Source organism: Haliotis asinina, chromosome 1, assembly GCF_037392515.1.
Source record: "Haliotis asinina isolate JCU_RB_2024 chromosome 1, JCU_Hal_asi_v2, whole genome shotgun sequence".
Taxonomy (NCBI): domain Eukaryota; kingdom Metazoa; phylum Mollusca; class Gastropoda; order Lepetellida; family Haliotidae; genus Haliotis; species Haliotis asinina.
The window spans coordinates 21,991,034-22,010,117 of NC_090280.1; the positions used below are offsets into that span (position 1 = coordinate 21,991,034).

General features: G+C 41.9%; 2 protein-coding genes across 2 annotated transcripts in view; one reads left to right on the forward strand and one right to left on the reverse strand.

Annotated features, from left to right (window-relative positions):
* Window positions 1–19,084, reverse strand: part of LOC137288864 (small ribosomal subunit protein eS25-like) — a 222,276-nt gene that overhangs the window by 67,368 nt on the left and 135,824 nt on the right. The window lies entirely within an intron of this gene.
* On the forward strand, window positions 3,420–16,355 carry LOC137288758 (ammonium transporter Rh type A-like). Its single transcript, XM_067820809.1, has 9 exons — window positions 3,420–3,666; window positions 8,854–9,046; window positions 9,591–9,741; window positions 10,323–10,467; window positions 11,065–11,228; window positions 12,274–12,411; window positions 12,674–12,807; window positions 13,291–13,466; window positions 14,183–16,355. Exons 1-9 carry the CDS (start codon window positions 3,516–3,518, stop codon window positions 14,338–14,340), a joined length of 1,410 nt encoding a protein of 469 aa, XP_067676910.1. The 5' UTR covers window positions 3,420–3,515; the 3' UTR covers window positions 14,341–16,355.

The window sequence follows — 19,084 nt, forward strand, 5'->3', positions numbered from 1 at the left end:
GGGTTGATATGACGCGCGTGAAGCTTGCACAGCGCACGTGCATTGCTTTAACCTCAACTTTCGAAAAATGCACTTTTTCCCTGGGGTGTTTACAAGCGCAGGTTGTCGATTGCATTCGGTTTTTCATTCATTTCAATGTCATGGCACGTAGGAAATTATCAGAGGCCACTCGTTGGCAAATAATCGGCATGAGGAATGCTGGTATGTCTCTAAGACAAATCGGGACTCAAATCGGACGACATCATTCCATAATTTCAAAACTTTTGAAAAAATACCGGGCCACTAATGAAGTTAAAGACCTGCCTAGACCAGGAAGACCCAGGAAGACCACAGTCCGGGAGGACAGAGCTTTACTGAGACTTGTACGGCGCAGGTCCTTCGACTCGAGCTCTCGGTTGAGACAGGAGTGGCTTCCAGGGAGACCCATCTCGAACAGGACTGTTCGGAATCGTCTGAAAGCTGCAGGATACCGGGCAAGGAGGCCAATCAAGCGACCCAGACTGTCTCCAGCCCATAAGGCAGCCCGACTGGCCTGGTGTAATGACCGTTTGCACTGGAACATTGCCTCTTGGAGGAAGGTCCATTTCTCAGATGAGAGCCGGTTCTTGCTGCACATGGTGGACGGTCGTACTCGGGTCTGGAGGCAGAGGAACACAGCAATGGCTCCACGGAACATCCAGGAGACTGTGGCCTTTGGGGGAGGTTCCGTTATGGTATGGGGGTGCATTTCCATGAACTGCAAGTTGGATATCATTACCATCCGTGGCAACCTTAACGGTGTTCGTTACCAACAGGAGGTTCTTGACAGGGCTGTGGTACCTCATTTTGAGAACCATCCTCTGGCAACGAGACCCATATTTATGGACGACAATGCTAGACCTCACAGGGCGCATGCTGTAAATGATTTTTTGCGGCAAAATGCAATTGACAGAATTCCATGGCCTGCCATGAGCCCTGACCTCAACCCCATTGAACATTTGTGGGACTTTATTGGCCGTCGTGTGAGGCAGAGAGACCCACCAGTCCATAATCTCAACGAATTGACGGCTGCCCTGCATGAGGAGTGGAACAGGATCCCCCAGAATCAGATCCGGAGACTCATCCAAGGAATGAGGAGGCGTCTGGAATCGGTGGTGCGTGCGCAGGGAGGACACACTAGATATTGATGAAAGTCGGTGTGCAGACTCTCAGATGACTGTTCTTTCTTTCCATGTGACATTTGTGTTAATACACCTGACAACAACGTCTGTGGATGAATAGTAAATTGTGTCCATTTTTTCATGAATTTAAGACAGTTTTAAGAATTTGGATTTCGTTGCAATAAAGCAAAGTCTTGATACTTTTTCCCTTTAAGTTGTTTGTCAGAGATCGTCTGTTGAATAAAAAAGTGTCAAACTATATCAACCCGGCATATTTTGATTGTCAGAACACTTCAAAGTTGCTCCAATAGAAAAAATTGGGGTGTTGCTTGATTAATTTCCAGGTGTATAGAACAGGCAATCAAGTGGCAGTCACCATGTGCAACCAACCAGTCACCTTACTAAGGCTGGAGGCTCGTTTGTCAGGCAGTTCATAATTAAGTATCAAACACCTCCAGATTCATCAACATATTGCCTTGTGGAACGCTCTCATGGTTACAGAACAACGACCACATCTACATATCTCCACCAAGAGGTCATCACAATTGGGCCATTGTTCTGAAAGCATTATAAGAAGCAAGTCTGTAATTACGTAGTCCTACAAAGTATAACTGCACAGTTGATAGAAAGTAAGGTTTAGGTAAGGAAAGTTCAGTCACCTGTGTGTGGAGTGTGCACCTGACTTCCTATCACCTGTGCACTCGTGATGAGTCTCTCGATTGGGGAACTTCAAGGATAAGGAGTTTCAAACAATAATTCTACTCGAAGTATTGCATTCTTGTCCTCTCAGATAACTGTTTTCCCGAGAGTAGAGAGCTCACTTTTCAGTGAACTGCACGGGGCATGTTATATCTAACTTGTATACCGACCGAAGTTTTATACTTTAGATATAGTTTCAATATTTGGTATTCACTGATGACATCAAGTGGGATACGCTGACGCCTCGCACGCGCTAACTGTGCCCTGCACGTGGGCTACCCACACTACCCTTCTTGTTAAAACACACGGACTGCTTACCCCGAGAAACAATCTCGTTCTTCACAGCGATCCTTTGTAGCCTAGTGGATGAAACCGCCAAGCTAGTAAGCATTCATCATATATGTATGTTCATGGGATCCATTTAAGAAAGCAACATACATTTGTATTGAAAGTTCCATTCTGAAATAACTGCGTAGATTATAGTTTGTCGACTTCTAGAAATGTTTTAGTCTCTTAACATTTGTATTCAGTATTCATTCAAACGATGCAGTTTGAAATTACACGGCTGGGGTCATTGGCTGAAAAGATAAGTGTCATCCGAAGATCTCGACTGCAGTTCATTTTTTATATTCATGACAGTTATTTGGTTAAACCGAATATTTTTTGCATTCACCTAGACTAACAGCTAGTCGCTGAAATGAACATATTTTACTGAAAAAAGACATTCACAGTGAAAAAAAATAATATAATCAAATGGAGCCCTGAGACTTTCTTCATGGATATATGTACTTCATGGTCTGTACGACAGACTCGTATTCACCCAAAGGGCGACAAAGCGATAATGTCTCTTCTGGGGTTCCATTCCATCTATTCCGACGAGTCTTGGTGGTAGATACATCTATGTGCAGGCGCGTAGCCTTTGAATTGCATTGCAAGACAGTGAAAATATCAAGACATTTTGCCAAGACGGTTATCCAGTCCTAGTGAATTTGTCAACACATCTTGCCAAGGCGGCTCTCCAGTCACAATACCTCAGGTGACAAGCTTTTGTTCTCAAAAGCAAAACAGATTAGGGTTCAGAGTTCTTGAACAAAGAATGTGACAATGAGTGTTTACAATTGGTGCACTGTCACAACAGAAAAACTACCGTCCTTACTAAGTCGGTAGATATTACAGTATCAAAATTGTGAAATATGTATGAATACGAATTGCTCAAGCGTTCAAACGAGACGCAATATGCTATACCATCAGCATAAAGACGTTATGAAGCTCAATATCTGTGCAGTCTGTCATAAACCAAACTCGAAACTATCGTAAAGGGATATGACGTTATTCATGTTCAAATGCCTTAAGACACAGATTTATGTGTTATATCAAGTCGTAACTCAACCAGATTGTCTCATCCCACCAAGGACATCTGACAAAGGAGAGTTAAAGTAAAGAGGGATTCACTTACCCAAGCAGTCAAGCCTGCTTGCACAGACAGTTGACGGTGTGGGCGAGGCCAGCTGCTTTTTAGTACACTCAATTTGATTGGAAGGCGCATGCCCCGCCCACAACTGCTCAGGTCAAATTGACATGCAAGAACTCGGAGTATATTTACGTATTGGAAAACTTCTCGAGTTTAGTACTTGGAGGAGACAGTTTTTCGTTTATTGTGCACTAAGAGCAGAAACAATGAGTTGGCAGCGAGGAAAGTTACCGACGTTCATATTTGTATGCCAAATTGCATTTATCTTAATATTTGCTTTTATGGCCAAATATGGTCCGACATCCAGACCAAAGGACACCGATACCAGCTCTTCACCTGTGAAGAACTACTATAGCAGTAAGTACATGATTCTGACCCTTCTTGTATTGGTCTTCTTTCATGTGGTGTCACAATATCAGGTATTTCCGTGGTGACACGAGGAATGAGCGTCACTCGGTCTGATTAATATGGTTGTTATCAGTCTTACGTGGGTATATATCAGTCATAAACATGCTATATATTCAGTTTCATATTCGTGATTGTCATGCCAGTATGGTAAAGCGAATATTTCATTTAAGGCCATTGATCCAGATGTTACCCACGAACATATAGTGTATGATAATCCTGCTAATCTGCTATGCGTTGTTTTGTAGTCACATTGTGCAGAGTAACAAATATCATGATTATTCAAACAATGACACTTAGTAATGATTCTATGATCTAATATGCTCGTTGTCAGATGTTATCATATAGAAAGTTTCAATCTCAAAATTGAAAAATGTTTATGAATAGGAATTGCTCAAGCGTTCAAGCAGGGGAACATTGTAGGTACTCTGTTATGCCATTAGCATAAAGACGTTGTGAAACTCATTTGAGTGGCATTTTAGAAGGTGCACAAATAGGACAAATTGTTGTGGATAACAACTTCTTTATTGCGTCAGTGCGACGTTTCGATACAGGTTCCTGTACCGTTGTCAAGCAGAGGTGATGCATGAACTGAAGGACATGTATATATGTCCTAATTATATACGAAGAAAACACAATTGACAAAGGGAGCTTCACACTGCCATGATTGGCAAAACACTAAGCTGAAGAAGCCAGCAGGTATACAAAGGATTGTCAATGGAAGCCAGACATGTACAAATAAAGGAGTTACAATGAAGGATGAGATATTTATACAATATATTAGGCTTGGTAGAGGAGTGCATCATAAGCAGATGGAATGAAATATCCTTCGTCACGGTTGATGTTGGGCTTCTGGCGTTTGATGTGAATGGCTTCGGTGAGCTTGCGTTCGGTGAAGTCCGTTTGGTTGTTGGCTAGGATGGTGATGTCAGACCACACTATTTGTTGATTATACAGCTTTTTGGCGGGGATATGTGCAAAATCGAGTCTGGACCAGACAATCCGATGATCAACAGCATGACCATCGACCTACTAAATTTGGATACGATGGCATGTGTCAACCAAGTCAGTGAAACTGGCAGCCAATCCAGAGGTGGGCTTCACATACCGTACCCATGAGGGGAATAGAACCCAGGTGAACTGCTTTGCTACCTCATCGTCCCCACATGAATACAAAATTCATATTTTCAGCATTTGAGGGAACATTATATTTTCCTGTCTAGATAAATGTTGGGATAGCAGCGTGGCGAAGGTGTTGGCTGAGGTTTCATTCGCAAGATATGAAGTCACTAATTGTTGTGTCAAGGCCAGAATATTATATATAATAAAGCATTGGTAAAACTGCCATAAAACGTATTCGCTCACGCATTCATTGCTTATGCAGTGAAGAGTTGCCCTCCTTATATGTGCCAGGCACCGATGCTACTGGACTTGAGATTCGACCCAAATCTAATTTTGTTAGGTTTCCCTTCGCAATGCCCCTTCTCTCGTCTTTAACCGCCTGACCTTTCCTTCATGAAGATGGCACTTTGTGACATAACTGAAATATGGTGGTGTGTGACCCCGTACACAGAGCTCAGGTCAAAATCAGTTCAAGCTTAGCAGCTTTGGGTGCGGAGAGAGTCTGGATGATGGTGTTTGGTAGCTTGACTCCTGAGTATTTCTGGGAAGTTAGTCCTGCCGAAGAACACAATGGGCAAGTTAGTTTCTTCAAAATTGCCTCTGCTGACCCATCAGGAAATGGGTACCCGGTGGGACAGGTCATATGATCATTATCGTTTGAGCCCCTTGGCAGCTTGGGCTATCCGGGGTAAAGATGATAACCAGCCTGATATCGCTGTGAACATTCACCAATGGATTGAAGTTTAGTGAACTTACTATTGTTATTACTACTATTCCACCATTAATACTGTTCAAAGTGGCGTAAACCCCAACTCACCCACTGCTGACATGCAAGAATTCCATGGGGTTTCGGCACAGCACCTTCTTTTAAACTGGTTGTCAACGAAGTCGTATGCTTTATTTTTCACCAACTTTTAGAATGCCTATCAAACAAATCAAATGTCATTCATTCCGGTGTTTTCCCACTGAAAATGTAACCTGCCCATCTTATTTCCACGCTAGGTCGGAAATCTACGCCACTCTACACCAGCAACCGACACATATCTGTCACGTGTCTAGTCACATGACCTAACCGCGAGCAGACTTTATCTCAACAGCCAACTTAATAGTACTTATGTTTGTAGTCATGAGCCACAGTGGCAGGAGCAGTCAGTATACCAGGAGTTTTAAGGGGATAATTGAAGTGTTGATCGTTTCATTGTCCGTAAAGCATTTTATTTTCGCCAGCTACTAGGGGTAGACTAGTGGTTAAAACTGATACAGAAGATTCAATTCAATCTTTCAAAACTGCACAGGGGAACATTACCCAGTGTTAACATTGCAAAAGTCGAACATTACCCAGCGTTAACACTGCACAGGCGAACATTTCCCAGTGTTAACACAGGACGAACATTACCCAGCGTTTACACTTCACAGGACGAACATTACCCTATTATGAGACGATCATAGATTCAAATCGTTATTATTGGTTTGTATTACAAGGGACTAAGCGCGGTAGTTAGAACAGTGAAACAAATTCACGCTCGATACGAGATGAGCAATCGCACGTATAAAGCTGACCTGCCCAGCTTGGAACAAATAAACATGCCAACCCTGATGAATTAGTCCCGGTGGTTTAAGACAGAAGTGTGAAAGAAATCAACAGCTTTGTAAATTTCATATACAAAATAGATAAATACCTTTGAGTGTGACTGTATACACGTGCGCCGAATCTGTGTACCGGCTTGTATATCAATCGGTTTCTACTGAAACGTTCATACAATATTTCAAGGAAAATGTGTTCGCGTCGCCAACTATTTGTACAGAATGACATCCTATTAAATAAAAATTAGTATCATACAAAAACAACTTTCCTCCTGTATTACTGTGTTGTTCCTTTTGAGAAATAAATAAACTGAATTGATTGTCTTATGAAACGAATAGGATAAAACATAACCTCCTAGCTCTCACTTTCATTCAGTGTGACGTTGCTTGTGACCTTGTCTGTCTCACAGTCCCTGAATCTCATTACTTTCCCTACTGGCAAGCCCTCACTGTGATGTTGTAGACTTAAACGAAGCAAGCCTAGATATTCTCAGATTCTGAATCCCTGGGCTCCCTTGAGCTCCTCTTTTCAATTCATATGGGCTAGTTTGTTACTATCAAAATTATACATATTCATAGACTGAACATTAGTCTACTTGTGACCACATGAGTCTTGAGTACGTGTCTACTCATGTTTCAATCCGTTCAGGTTCAAATGAGAACGGTGGTTGATTCAATAACTCGAAATAGGGATAACTTTTAGGTTCTTCTTGAAATTCCCTTGCCTCACTTCCTGTTTGAATGGATTGTCTCAGGGGATTACATCATCTAGCGCTGTTGTCAATGGTGAGGTGTGTACGATGTGTAACACAGTATTTGGGGAAAGGGAAACGATTATTTCTAACAGCGTTTCCTTAAAACGAAAGACAGGACAAAAGGGATCAAGATTTATCCATTTTTTCCACAACCACTTGTGGTGGTTTCACCCATGTTAACGGCACCTTGCCCGACTGCACATTATTAACGTCACGTGACAGATCTACTCGGGTCAACTCGGCTTTATATACATACGTCATGGTGTCTTAATATAACGCATAACGCACGGTTCCAAAGACGTTTTACTAAACTTAAACATCCACACTTATTTATTTCTGTACAGAAGCATTTGAAAATTACCCATGACGATTCGGGTTAGAACTGATCTTCAGAAAGCCTTGCTTGTCGTAAGAGACGGGATCGGGTGGTCAGGCTCGTGACTTGGTTGACACATGTCATATTATCTCAATGGCGTAGATCGATGCTCGTGCTGTTGATCACTAAGTCTGGTCCAGACTACATTATTTATTGACTAAAGGGATCCGGTCAACATGTGTGTTCGTTGAGTTGGTTGACACGTGTCATCGTATCCCAGATTTCGTAGATCAATGTCCATGCTGTTGATCATTGGATTGTCTGGTCCAGACTTATATATATCGCATAACAAAGTGGTGGACATAACAAAGGTGCAACATTTAATGTGAGCTATACTATTCAAGACATCATGAGCGCAGTCAGAACAACAAACAGACACATTCAAACACACGTAAAGTGAATGATTGAGCTGAGTTTTAAGCCGGCATTGGTTCGGTTGTTATGGCAGCAGAGGACAAAACAAGGTTCATAAATATACCCAAGTTGGAACTGGAAACCTGATTTACATCTTGAACAACAATAAACGTTCTTGGACAAGATACTACCTGCATCCCTGGCTGGACATATTCACAATAACATTAACAACAATTGCATGAGCGGAACAGGGTCTATATCCAAGCCATGTTATGGCGTATATGAGGCCACTCCTGTCAGCGCCATTGTCTCGTTGTTGCGAGACTTGCTTCGCTTCGTGGCTTCAGCGTTTTGCTGTAGATGTTGATACGGGGTGGGCGTCAGTGTCTGGGTATATACGTTGATACGGGGTGGGCTTCAGTGTCAGTGCATAGATGTTGATACGGGGTGGACTTCAGTGTGTGGGTATAGATATTGCTAGGGTGTGCATTACATTGTCTTTAAATCGTCTTGCAACTGTTCCACAGTTGTTAAAGAAAGTCATCGACAGGTAGCCCGTAACATGAAGACATCAAGGAACACGTGATGCAAACTTGCAGACAAACAGTCGTCTGCAGACTTACAACGGAATGAAAAATAAGTCATGGAAAAATACCACGAATAATAATTAACCTTGACCTCTTATGAAATTACAACTGCTTAGATCGATGCCCATGCTGCAGGTCACTGGATTGTATGGTCTAGACTAGAATATTCACAGACCACCGCCATTTAGCGGTAATATTGCTCCATGGATGTTAAACAACAAATCTTCTCACAAACTTGTACACAGCACAAGTCTCGCCTTTTCTGTTATCAGCCAGTTAAGAGATACTATTAGGCGGAACCTATTTCAGTTGTTTTGAATCACTAGCAATTTCTTTAACTATCTTTTCTCCTCTCTTTTAGATTTCCAGGATGTGAACGTCATGATCTTCGTGGGCTTCGGCTTCCTCATGACGTTTCTGAAGCGGTATGGCTACAGCTCTGTCGGCTTAAACTTCCTCATTGCAGCTTTTGCTGTTCAGTGGACAACCATCATCCGGGGCCTGTTGCACGTTGACGTCATGGCCGGAGAGAAGTTCAAGGTTTACATCCCAGAGTAAGAACGATAACTCACGGCCGATCTCTATTCTTGCATGGCGTTTTGTCACGAATTGTATGTGAAACGTGTTCGTGTAAAGAGTAAACATTTCTATGCATATTCGGTAGCTTGTACGAGTAAAATTTAGGTTATATACTCAACGAAAATAGTTAGAAATCATGGCCAACTTCTTGAATATTTTTAATGAAACCACCGGCGTGCTCATTTTTCGGTTTGTAAATGCTATTTGAAAAGATACATCATCATTCCTTGCTATGCGGAACGTGTTTTGTTCAGTATATGTTTGTTTCCAGTTATTTAGTCATACATATTTCCAGGAAAGGAGATCACAAATTGTATAGCAAATCATGTTTTTTTTCTGAAAACTGAAAGCCAGGTTCGCAGCTGCAGCCTGTGCATTGTGCATTGCTTCACGTGAACCAGTAAACCTATTCCATATGATCCAATTTGTTGTGTAGTGTGACTGTATCCTGATCCAAGGCTGACTCCTCCCAAAACTGCTATTTCGGTTATATATACGAGGTATATTCCCTTGTTTCAGGATGATGTCCGCTGACTTCTCAGCTGCGGGGGTGCTGATATCATTCGGTGCCGTGCTGGGAAAGCTCTCCCCGCTCCAGCTCCTTGTCATGACCCTCATAGAGGTTGTTCTCATCCAGATTAACGAGTGGATCTGTATCGAGAAGTTCCACGTGAGTGATGTTAGCCGACAGTGAGTGAGTGAGTGAGTGGATGGGTGAGAGGTTGGATGGGTGAGTGAGTGAGTGGGTGGGTGAGTGAGTGAGTGGGTGAGTGAGTGATTGAATGAGTGAGTTGGACTACATAATGGCATGTCAGCATGGGTATTGGACAGGATGTTGTTAGGTAGCCTAGTGGTTAAGGGATTTGCTCATCACGTCGAAGAACCGGTTCGGTGAATGTGCATGTGAGTGGATGAGTGAGTGGGTGAGTGAGTGTGGCAATATTCCAGTAATACCGCAAAGGGGGATCCTCATCGACAGTGGTTCAGCGATATTGTGTTAAGTGTGAGACGAATCATCGTTTATTACAACTTTGAATATAAAGGTATATATGAGATGCCGGCAAGCCAAGATACAATATTCGGGCACCCAGGGATAATAGCTCATTGGCACCCAAAAGGGACACAACTCTGCACATCAAAGTGGGACATTTACAACATGCATTCACACATACTTGAAATATAGATTTGGTCATTCTGAATCAATGAATCGGCAATATCAATGGCCTTTAACATTTAACCCTTTACCTCTAGACGTCCGATGTAGGCGAGTCCATGTTTATCCACACTTTTGGCGCCTACTTCGGCTTAGCGGCATCAAGGGTGTTGTACACCGAGGAAGCCACAACGTCCAAGAAGGCGGGGTCTGTCTACCATTCCGACCTTTTCTCCATGATTGGTAAGTTGCCTTATCAAGTGATTTGTTCAAGCTGCTTCGCTTCACCTAGCACAAAATGGGTACCCGATGGAACATGTAATGTAACCATGAACTTTCAAGCGCTTGGGTTATTCGAGGTAATAATAATACATACATGTATACGTTTTTAGATATACAAAACTACGTTTGTAACGATCATGTTTATAATGAACTAACGGTTATAAGGAACTAAGGCATTTGTCTCGGCAACTTGCTGTATGTAACAGTCGAAACGCGTATAAGGAACTGAGGTTGATAATTTGTTCACGTCTGTCATTTGAAGCGTTTGCATGATGTGAAACTTATTATTCTGAACCAATAGTAGTAAATACTACTCAGGGGACAATGTCACCAAAACAGTTCACTTACATCGTGAAGTCCAAAGGTTAGGGGGAATGTTCCAGGGAGATTTTTTTGAGGGACGCGATGCGCACACCCCTCAGGATCGGTCCCTGTTTTCCAACGTTTTACTACTACCCATCCCACCGCCTCTTTTATAGAGAGGTTGCATGTATTTAGCTTAACGTACAGATTTTTAAATTGCTAATGCTGATCTGTGTCTGTTGTTCATGTTAACAGGAACTATTTTCTTGTGGATGTACTGGCCTAGCTTCAACGGTGGCGCCGCGGAGGGAGACGAACAGCACCGGGCTATGTTAAACACTTTCTTCTCATTGGCTGCCTGTTGCTGTGTAACGTTTGCTATGTCTGCTGTTGTTGACAAACATGGGAAGTTTCAAATGGTGAGTACTGGGTGAGTTCGAGAACGCTCGTGTCCGCAGTGATATCGGTGAATGGACTTTGGGTGCCAGACAAAGCGGAAACTGATAGTACGAGTCACGGTTTCTAACCCTTCTTGGCGTCAATCAGGGCCTCGTTCTTCATAGCGATCATAACTTCCACACCTTTAGACGTAAGACATTTGTAATACTACGGTCGTTTTGTGGAACGTGACCAAGGACCCAGAGCCTGACCCTCAAGTCCACTTTAGGCCATAATCAAGCTGACCCGTGATGGTCCGGGATAGAATAGGCCATGCTTGCAATAAAAAGCGACTATGCTTGTCGTAAGAGGCGACTAACGGGATCGGGTGGTCAGGCTCGCTGACTTGGCTGACACATGTCATCGGTTCCCAATTGCGCAGATCGATGCTCATGTTGTTGATCATTGGATTGTCTGGTCCACACTCGATTATGTACAGACTGCCGCCATGTAGCTGGAATATTGCCGAGTGTGACGTGAAACTCGACACACTCACCATATAAAGCTGACGAAGAATACTTAGCACCGATGCAAATCCGGAATTTGGTAATAACATTTTCACTGGAAGAAGTGGGTTATTGTTTTCATTAAAGGAGATGTATTGAATATAAACGTTTTGACCTATGGACAAACAAAGAATACTTATTTACATACAATGATAGTGGCTTATAATTCTAAGTCTCATCGACAGTATTTCAGTCATGTCGCCACACAATAGTATATGTACATGTACAAATATGGATGATTTGATATCAGTGGATTTCTTTTTACTGTATATCTCCTTTGAGGAACAAATAAGTTCATTGCAAATACACGTACTCAAGGGAGTATTATCAGGCACTCGTGCCATTCCATCTGAAGGTCTACATCTCGAGTTGCCTCCCTTAGTCGTAGCTGGATTCGCTGGTCATGTGTTCTCGTTCCACTGTCAGCTCGAAATCCGTATGGGAAATAGTCTCAAATTTGAACCACGGTAACCTGTCATGAATTGAGAGAACTTGCTCATGCTATAACGTGTGCTTTCAGGAACATATACAGAATGCTACTCTGGCAGGGGGCGTTGCAGTTGGCACATGTGCAAACATGAACATTGAGCCATGGGGCGCTCTTGTCATTGGGTCAGTGGCCGCGATCCTGTCTGTGATTGGCTTTAAATACATCTCGGTAAGTCGGTAAAATCACTATGTTATCCCCTCCTGTGATTGGCTAAACGCCACAGTGGTATATTATTGTGCGGCTGGTTTACCGCTAAGTCTGTTACAATTTCAGACGTCTTTAAAAATATGTAGAATCGTAAAGAATTATTTCCACAGTTTAACATCCTTCTTCTAAACACATCCACGGAGATAATGTACTTTGTTTCCGTATGTGCTTCCATAATTTTGTCCTACCCACGCTTTCACTAAGTCGTTTACCATGTTCTCAGCCTTTTGTCAGTACGAAACTAAAGATCCACGACACGTGTGGAGTCAACAATTTGCACGGCATGCCGGGAATAATGGCGGGAATCGGTGGCGCGGTGACTGCAGCTCTAGCTACAGAAAATGTTTATGGTGACAGGTACATACTTATGTTGATATTCTACTTCGTGAAATTTCGCGAAACGTAAATACATAGACAAAAATTATCTTTGAAACAGGAGACCTGACATGCGTTTAATACGTCAGTGTTATATGTAGAAGAAGGTAGGAATATCTTGATAGACGCCTTGATAAGCAAAGAAAAGTTAGTGATATATACCTCCAAGTTGTAATCTAGAAGTTTTGTATCGCTATATCCCTCCCTTCTGATAACTACAAAGTCTAAATGTATATTCTTTCAAAGAATATAGAGCAAACATTATGCATAACAACTTTTATTTCGTTGTACCGTTATCAAGCAATCTTCCATGACGTTTGTTCTATTTTGTACTTCCCAATTTTAAAGCCTTTCAAATAAGCTTTAAAAGAAGTCTCAAAAAGTCTCTTGTTGTCAGAGTATAATGTACTAATTTTCAATCATTGTTTGGTAATTATTATCGCTATATATTTCTCCTGTTTTCAGTCTATATGAGATATTTCCTGCCCGTGCCCCCATCCCTGACGTGGGTAACTCCAGTACCCCCTATCCTGTGCCCGTGGTGCATGGGTTGGGGCGAACGGCTGGGCAGCAAGCAGCGTTCCAGATCTATGCGCTGCTGTTGTCTCTTGGAATGGCCATCGTGGGAGGGATATTAACAGGTAATTTGAGTGCTCACGGTTGTTGTGCGTGTAATTTGACTGCAGAGGCACACTCAATGTTGAAATATTTCATCTTTGAACAATACCATTTTGTCACGACATGTGTCGTGACTATTGAATGCTCAGACAGCCAAACTTCGATCATATTGTCAACTTGGTTGGTTTGCCTTCAAAAGTCTAATGCTGCCACTTTTGTAACAGGAAAGTTTCTGTTGTCGGAATGCTTTTTATCGTTATAAAGATTATTTTCTCGTTGTTTCAACTATCGTCTTTGATGCTTCGAGTGTTTTCTCGTTACGGAGCGCACAAATTCACAAAGCAACGAGAAATTAATTGAAGTAACGAGATATTGTAGAAGTGACGAGAAAACACTCGTAGGAACGAGAAATTGTTTAAAATTTTTGTTTTTGAAATAAACATTACGTGAGGAGAAAACAATCGTAGCAACGAGAAAATTATTATAAGCTACAAAAGTAGAAGCATTAGACGTCCGTATTTGCCTGCACTAAAAATAATATTGCCTCTTTTGTGAAACCGTTAATACTCCAAAAACGTACATCCATTTTAACTACAAGGCGCATTTTGACGAAAAGGCAAATGTTTAGGTAGAAAGTCAGCGGAAATCAATTGCCTTTGACACGCATTCCTTGTGATGCCAACGAATAGCGAAACACTCATTGCTTTCGAACATACAAAGGAGTATTTTAATCCTTCAGGTGCCATCCTGAAGATGAAGGTTTGGGACAATCCGGAGCCAGAAGAGCTCTTTGACGATTATCGATATTGGGAACTGCCGGAAGCGGGCATACCGGAAGTCGAGGATGATGAAATCACCGCTAAATACAGCGTCAATGAGGTCGATACCAAGATTTGAAGGCATGATGTCAAAGAGCCCGGATGAGAAGACGAAGAGACGAAACAACACGGATGTGGGCACTTTACTTCATGAAAGTGACTTAAGCTCTTAATTTGTCGATGTATCGAGAGATCTTCGACATATCTTTAGCCCGTGCAAAATATGAATAATTCAGCTTTTAGAAACGAAAGCATCAAGTACAAGACACACACAAGTTATCGCCAATAATGTGACCGGTGCTGTTCCGGATTCGAATGTTTACAGAAGGTGGCCATACAGTTGGAATAACAACAACTGGCGCTACACATATATTGCATTTATTTCTTGACCTTCACAAACTGACCTTCATATTGAATTTGTTTTCATCCTGGACACCTCTCGCAGGTCATAAAATTGAAATATTACGGTTTTAAGCAATAATTAATCTGACAAACAAAAACAAAAGAAAAACCAACAAAAACAAAAACTGACGATAAACGTTTATTGCATTTGTCTCTTGATTTCTGGATAGGTTTGACAGTCACAGACTAACCTTGATAATTTATAATAAATTTAGCTGAATTCATTTTCATTCCGAACAGCTCTTGCGGGCCGAGTATATATATATATCGATTTACCATTATCATGATGTATCACAATGTACCATGTAGTTACATTACGACGATTTCCAACCATGACGTGTCATTCTTTTTAGTCCTCAATCCACATCGTCTCTATCGGCCGTCACTGTCATGTTGTCATTGTCCTGTCTGAGGCGGTAGGGGTAGCCTAGTGGTCAATGCGTCTGGTACAATGTGTGATTTCTGGGCTCCCTCGCAGTGATATTGTTGGTATATTGCTAAAAGCAGCTATTATACCGCCCCACACCTGTTTGGATGCTCTCGGTAACGATCTAATGGATGCAACTCTGTAAGGGATGCAAATCTGTAACTCTCCTAGGGATGCAACTCTGTAACTTTCTAATTGATGTAACTCTGTAACTCTCTAAGAGATGTATCTCTGCAACTCTTTAGGGGATGTAACTCTGTAACTCTCTAAGGGATGCAATTCTGTTCAAAGAAGTAGCACGATTTGTTTGATTATAAGAATTAGGTACACCTATACCTACATATTCCCAGCAGTAACTGACCAGTATGTATAAGTTTGCTGATAAACCGGTTTTCATTGTAACCAACGTAATCGCTTGGACCAATAGCAATCAAATAAATGGCTTGTACATTGTACTAAAACCAGCATACAGCCCACTTCGTGTCGACATGCATATCGAATTTACGGTTAGTGTATGGGCATAACAATTAAACTCTAAAATAGAAAGTTATCAAACGCACGATATTTAACATTTCGAATTTTAAGGGAACTCAGTGTAACCCAGAGATAGTCCAGATTTATAAGGTTCGCTAAATTTCTAATTGTAAATTGCTCGTAAAGTAGTCACGCCTTTCATTTGTCAGATTAAACCTCGTAACAAATTATTACGATAATTATTATCGTGTATAGTACTGTCAATATATTACTACACAATTACTGAGGTATAGTCGTATTTTATTTATACGTATTCTTACATTGCCGGTATATGGCAGACGCGTTACCTTAGGTATTTTGAACTCATAAAGCGACTGTGTACCGGTACTCCTTGAACGCTGTTCAGCGGATCGAGTCCATGATCTATTATTGTCATAGGTTTGATATACGGCTGCTCAAACCATCGTAATGATGTTGCGTTTCGTAGATACGTTCTTCAAAGAGCTCAATGTTGGACGCGTTCTTCTTGTAATCACTACAAGGAACCAGAAACCATAACTTTTGCCACAGACACCTGCTGAATATAAGCTTCTCTGTATTGTGCAGGGAAACGTATTGCAGATGGCAGCTACTTTATGATGACTTTACTTGCCAAGTCAGGCAGCTACAGGAGTTTCAGTGCTAAATCCACATAAGCACTACTTGGCATCTCGTTAGCTGTAAGCATTCATTGTGAAAATAACACAGGGTTATGATTTGTGGTGATAAACAGAATAAATACATTTCTTCAGCGCTGGTTTTGTTTCATTTTTCATTTCTTGTTTCCCAATGACACCGACTTGACCATAGATTATTCCAGACCTGAATTAGTCGATCTCTGTTGACTGAGTTTAGTTTCACGTTGCACTACTCCATGTATATCGCGGCTGATCTCTGTTGGAATGGATTGTGTTGTCAGGTTCCATGACGGAGCATAGATTTATGGTACCCTGCCGGCATGGATCGTGTCTCATGCTTTCAGAATATCTGCAAATATCGTGAATGCTAACAGCTGCGTTTTGTTAAGAAATCGCTAGTTTTCATTGCGTTTCTGAACTCACGACAATAATCTTTTCAACGTCATGAATCTGTTTTACAATGCATCCGTTCATGTGTTAACAGTAGACCTAAACCGTAAGGATTATTTTGCAAAATCTAGTTTAGAACAGCTGAGTGAACTAAGTGGCTATGCACTTGTGAGTCTTAACTTTTGATTGATAGTGCATATTCGCTAATTTGTATGTTGTTTTGGTCGCGTGTTTTCTGAAACTGCAGCTGAACAGTGAAGAAAGAATATCTGAAAACGTTTCCAGAAAATCATAGGACACGTTCTTATAACGTTATAAGCAGTTCAAAGCATAACGTTTCGTCAGCATAAATTTATTATTACGTTAATTACGCGACATAACGTTATAAAATGACGTAATACTAACGCTGTGACAACGCTGTGTCATGACGTTACCAGTCTACCATCTTCCCACAACTTTGTGAAAGCGTTGTGTGTTAGTTGGACATAGCTGGGCTGTTAACGATAGTCTACTTTAGAGACACACTTCCTCCTCTCCTTCATCCCTTGTTGTGATGCTGGCGGGGCTTCCTGTTGCCATCGCATCATCCCAACTGAGTGATAGCGTCTCTATTACAGCCACCATGGCCACTCTACATCTTGTGTCTGTGACAATCATCCTGTTTGGTACTTGCACCAGCAGTAACGTCACTGAAGAGGAACCGAAACAGGTTAACGACAGCATCGAATCTCGTTTTGAAGATGCTCTTCCCGACATTTTCGGAAACCGTTCTGTTAGTGAGATCATTCACGAAATGTTTGTAGGTGAAGTTAGCAGTCTGAAATCCGAAGTTGGACACCTTAAAGCTCAAGTGGACATACTGACACTGCATGCTACGAGAGCGGAAACGGAAAGAGACATGTTGAGGGGCAAACTTTTGAAGTCCGTTTGTAATGAAAGCGTGTCTGGGCGACAGGTAGGAGAGGAAAATACACTAAGAGATTTTGTAACGTATTTAAAGGCCCATATCGGGACACTGACAAGACGTCTTAAACAAGTCGAGCGGGAAAATGTAATTTCAATGAAAACTATTGAAAAACGAATGATGCAGTTAGAACATAATGTGACTGTACTACAAAAGACATTGGATAATAGAGACCGAATACACCCCGACCGCAATGTGACGACGCTGAACGGAACTGAGGCCGTTAAAGAAGACGTCAAGACAGGTAGAGACTGTAAGAAACCGTCGAAGATGTTCATGCCGACGAAGACGTCAGAGGATCCACGAATTGTTATTGTTCCGTTGTCGTATAATAGGGACGAGAGTATGCAACTTCACTTAAAGAACAACTCACTGAAACCGTATCCCGCTATTACAAGGTCGTGGGTCCATTCTGTTGTGTATATAGCAAGGAAGAGAAGAATACTGATAGGCACAAGGCACCCAAATAGCATATTCCGCTTTCCTTTAGGCAGTTCAAGAATGAGTGTGTTCAAGAAGAAGATACTGACATACGGAATGGCTGTTGACGAGGGGAGACAACTCCTTTTCCTCACGACCCACTACCCACAGTTCAGCATCAGCAAGATGACAACGGAAGGACGCCATTTTACGAGTCTCGTCAACGAATCCTTCGTTGGAAGGTTCCCTCAGACAATCACGGTAGACCCCCAAAATAAGATGGTTTATGCCGCATGTTACGCATCCCTGATCTCCGTCAGTTACGATGGCACTAAGGTATTGGCGCTGTACACCGGGTCTGATATATTTGCCGTGAGTTTAGGTCCAGACGGACTCTACTTCAACGAGAAGAGGCAGGTGATGAGGATGCACCCAAGCGGAAGTAACCTCACAGAGGTCATGGAGCTTGAGGTTAAGCCTCGGACATTCGTGTACTACAACAACAGCATGTACACCGGCAGCTACGCATACGGTCAGGTGGGAGTGCTTCACTTCATGGACTGTGGACTGACCATCGTGTACCAGGATCTGTACGAGGTGTTGAGCTCTTGGAGTATGTGTCTGATCCCGTAGGTTTTCTACTGAGTTGTGTTGTCTCTGGGAGTGAAAGTTTTGACTTTGTCAAATTTCTTTCATAGTTGAAAATAATTCACTCACTCACTCAAGTAACCAACCAACCAATCAATCACTCACTCCCGTCATCACTCTGTGAGTGAGTTTTAACTTCGTTTTAGAAGGAATTTGGAGTCAAGGCTCAGATACTGGTAGCTGTTGCTAAGCGCCCACCAAGTCTCAGCATCATCTTGAAACGATGGAAGGACTGCGCCCAACTTTATGTTAATTATGGCACTGAATATTGGCATACAGTCATGGAACTAAATATTGGAATATATTGTTGTGAAAACTGTAGGTTGGTGTATTTAATTATGGAACTGAATATTCAATTCAAATTAAAAAGAGAGAGTGTTTAAAAACATTCAGCAATGTTGGAGTATGATATTTCATATAT